General features: G+C 33.5%; 1 protein-coding gene across 1 annotated transcript; it reads left to right on the plus strand.

The window, feature by feature from the left end:
- Positions 1–1,207: 1,207 nt before the first annotated feature.
- LOC113858975 (thaumatin-like protein 1) lies at positions 1,208–2,687 on the plus strand. The gene is made up of 3 exons (XM_027491786.1): positions 1,208–1,292; positions 1,560–2,226; positions 2,510–2,687. The coding sequence occupies exons 1-3, from the start codon at positions 1,220–1,222 to the stop codon at positions 2,685–2,687; spliced, it is 918 nt and encodes a 305-aa protein (XP_027347587.1). The 5' UTR covers positions 1,208–1,219.
- The last annotated feature ends 785 nt before the right edge of the window (positions 2,688–3,472 follow it).

A 3,472-nucleotide genomic window follows, 5' to 3' on the forward strand; every position in this document is an offset into this window, starting at 1 on the left:
GAATGAGTTACCTATGTGTTAAATATTAATTGCTTCACTATTAGTCATCTTGAGTATTGTATCTCTACTGCAGTCGGATTTACAAAATAGATTATTAACATTAAGAGTTGCATAGTTAATAACACTTGAATTTAAGTATCAAGTAAAATTTGGGGGAAAAATTAGGGTTATTTATGAAAAAAAAAGTTATAATAACTATTATTTAACCATTTACTCATATAAATATGAGAAACAATGCTGTATTTGTTAAATTACTTTTCAAACATGTCACTCAGAATTATGTTATTGTTTACTAATTACATCTAACTCTAAGAACTAAAATACTCGACCAATATGAAAGTTAGAGAGTAATGTAATATTTTAAGAATTAAAATACTTAACGCTTACAAAGAATTAAAAGTAAAAATTTAGTCATTGTATAAATAATTTGCTTTCTTATGAAAATTATAGATGATTTTGTTGAAATGTACAAATATCAAAATATTAATAAATACTTGATTTTATGTCAAGTTACACTTGTATACTATTTATGGTCTTAAATATAAACAAATTTAAACTAAGTTATGGTGATTTAAAATATAAACAAAATTTTAATTGATTGAATTTTTTATTTTTAAAATATGAATAAATAATTTCATATAACTTTCAAAATGAATTTTCACAACTTGAAAACTTAAACTATTAACTAATGACATTTAAACTATTACACATGTTAAGAAGTTAGAATTAAAAATAAAAATATTTATTATCTGAAAATTATAAAAAATATTTAATAAATATATTTTATAATAAGTTAAAATATTTAATAAAATATATTAAGATATGCATTTGAATACGCATTAAAAAAAGGATATTGGAAATTCTATATATAACACATATTAGCAGTAGAAGACTTTTTAACTGACACCAACAACTTAACTTCTTCCCTTCCTCCGAATATAGCAAATAAACTAACAATAATAAAGAAAAAAGAAAAGAAGATTGGTAAGATGGAACAACACCCTTTTCCCTCGTTCCCAAGGAGTGTGAGTGGCCCTTCTATATATACATATATATATGTATGCAATGACTAGCATTTAGATTCCCCCACCCTCACTTTCTCTCAATCCTCTCAAACTTTTCTCTTCTTCTCTTCACTCACAAAGAGAGTGAGTTTCACAATCTGTTTCAGTTTACTAGCAATAGTGCTCCATATACAAAACAAACACAAAATCGAATTATGTCCCCCTTCTCACATCACCAACATTATTCTCAAAGATTCCTCATTCTCTTAATTATCCTCCTTTTCAGAGGTATATTTTTCAATTTCGCTTCATCTTTATCTATATTTCCATCCTTTCTTTCCAATGAAAATTTAGCCCAATGAAAATTTGCATTATAAGTAGTAATACATTATTAAAGTAAAATTTTAATTTTAATTCAAAAATAGTACGAAAACACTTAATAGAACTCTACTTAAATTTTCTCTAATTTTAAATTATAAAAAGAGATAATTGTAAAATTTAGTTTTTATAAATTGACCAGGGTTGCTCTGTTTCCCAACGTTGGGGTTCATGCAGGGGTTCGTGTTTGGAGCACTACATTCACATTCGTGAACAAGTGTGAGCACACAGTGTGGCCGGGGGTTCTAGGAAAACCTGACCTAGGAACCACCGGCTTCGAGCTCAAAAAGGGTGAAACACGCACCTTCCAAGCACCACCGGCATGGTCGGGGCGCTTCTGGGGCAGAACCGGTTGCGATTTCGACGACTCCGGCCACGGAACCTGCGCCACCGGCGATTGCGGCTCCGGCGAAATCAACTGCAATGGGAACGGCGCAGCGCCGGTGACTCTCGCTGAGTTCACGCTAGGTTCGGGTTCACCGGATTACTACGACGTCAGCCTCGTCGACGGTTATAACCTCCCGATGATGGTGGAAACGAGTGGCGGTTCTGGGTCGTGCGCCACCACGGGTTGCGGTGCGGACCTTAACCGGCGGTGTCCGTCGGAGTTGAGGGTGGACGGCGGCGACGCGTGTCAGAGCGCGTGTCACGCGTTTGAGAAACCTGAGTATTGTTGCAGTGGTGAGTTTAACTCACCGTCGGCGTGTACGCCTTCAATGTACTCGCAGATTTTCAAGTCTGCGTGCCCCAAATCTTATAGCTATGCGTTTGATGATGCCACCAGCACGTTTACTTGCACCGGTGCCGATTACACCCTCACATTTTGTCCTTCTTCCTCTCCAAGGTAAGTTTACATTTTCACTTCTCCACCCTTTTTCGTTTTTATTTTCAAAACAAAGTTATCTCTGTTTTATCTCTCTTGGTGTTCTCAGCATTTTCTATTTTTCGGGTGCAAGACGTAGAAGTTGTAGAACAAAAAGAGAGGTGTAGGTGTATGAATGAAATAATTATTTTAAGAAAGTGATAAATGGAGAAATTCAACTTTTGAGAAATTAAAAATTTGATGAAAAAAATTAAGATGTGAATCTTTATTGGGATTTGAGAATGAAAGAGTGGATTTTTGGCAGTTTGAAGTCATTAATGGAGTCGGGGCCAGGATCATCGGTTGAGCAAGCTGCAGTAGCAACTACTTCGTGGATAGCCAATTTGGCCACAGGAGGCTCCACCACTACCCAACCATTTTCAGCTTCCAAGTCTGCATTCTTTGTGGCTGTCACTTTCATTCTTTCCTATTTAGTCTCTTAGACTTTTTGGCTCCCTTTCAGATTCACTTCTCAATTGCATTTCTCATCTCAAGAACCACTAAATTAGGATCAACCACATCAATTGATTGGTGTAAAAATACATTATGATTGGGGTGAGGGAATCAATTAGGGTCATTCCCTGCATGTAAAGAGCAAAATGGTGGTTTAAATTAATGGGTTCTCAGACTAGTGGGTGCTGAGTGTGTTGAGGCCCATTTCCATTTTGCTGACTCATTCTTAGTAGCGAATTGCAAGAAGACAACACGGATATGTAATTAGAAGATAAAAAAGGCTATCAAAGAAAGGAAAGGAACTGAAAGGACAATTCTCTTTTTTGAGATGTAAGAAATAGAAAAAGCATAGAGATTACGAAAAAAAAAAAAAAAGAGAATGAAAAAGGTTGAATTATAATTTAGGCTTTCTAAATTTAATCTAGATTCTGATTTAGTTCTCCAATTTTGTTTGATTTAATGTTTAGCTTATGTTTCAATTTTTTTTTAACTTTATTTAATTTAATCTTTTAAGTTATTTTTTTATTTCAAATTTTTTTCTCTAACTTTGTTTGGCCTCTCAACTTAACGAAAAAAAAAAATCAACATTTTAAGTTAGTTTATTTTTACTCTACACTTCAATTTCGCTTTACTATCAAAATATCATTTAAAACTTCCTTTATATATATATATATATATATGGTAAGTCATTTTTAAGTAACTACTCGTGTTTACCTTTTTTTCTCCATTTTAAAATCCTATCAACTGCCACGAAATCATCATTGGCTGAATTTTA

Source organism: Abrus precatorius, unplaced genomic scaffold (genome assembly GCF_003935025.1).
Source record: "Abrus precatorius isolate BTA unplaced genomic scaffold, Abrus_2018 Scaffold2, whole genome shotgun sequence".
NCBI lineage: Eukaryota > Viridiplantae > Streptophyta > Magnoliopsida > Fabales > Fabaceae > Abrus > Abrus precatorius.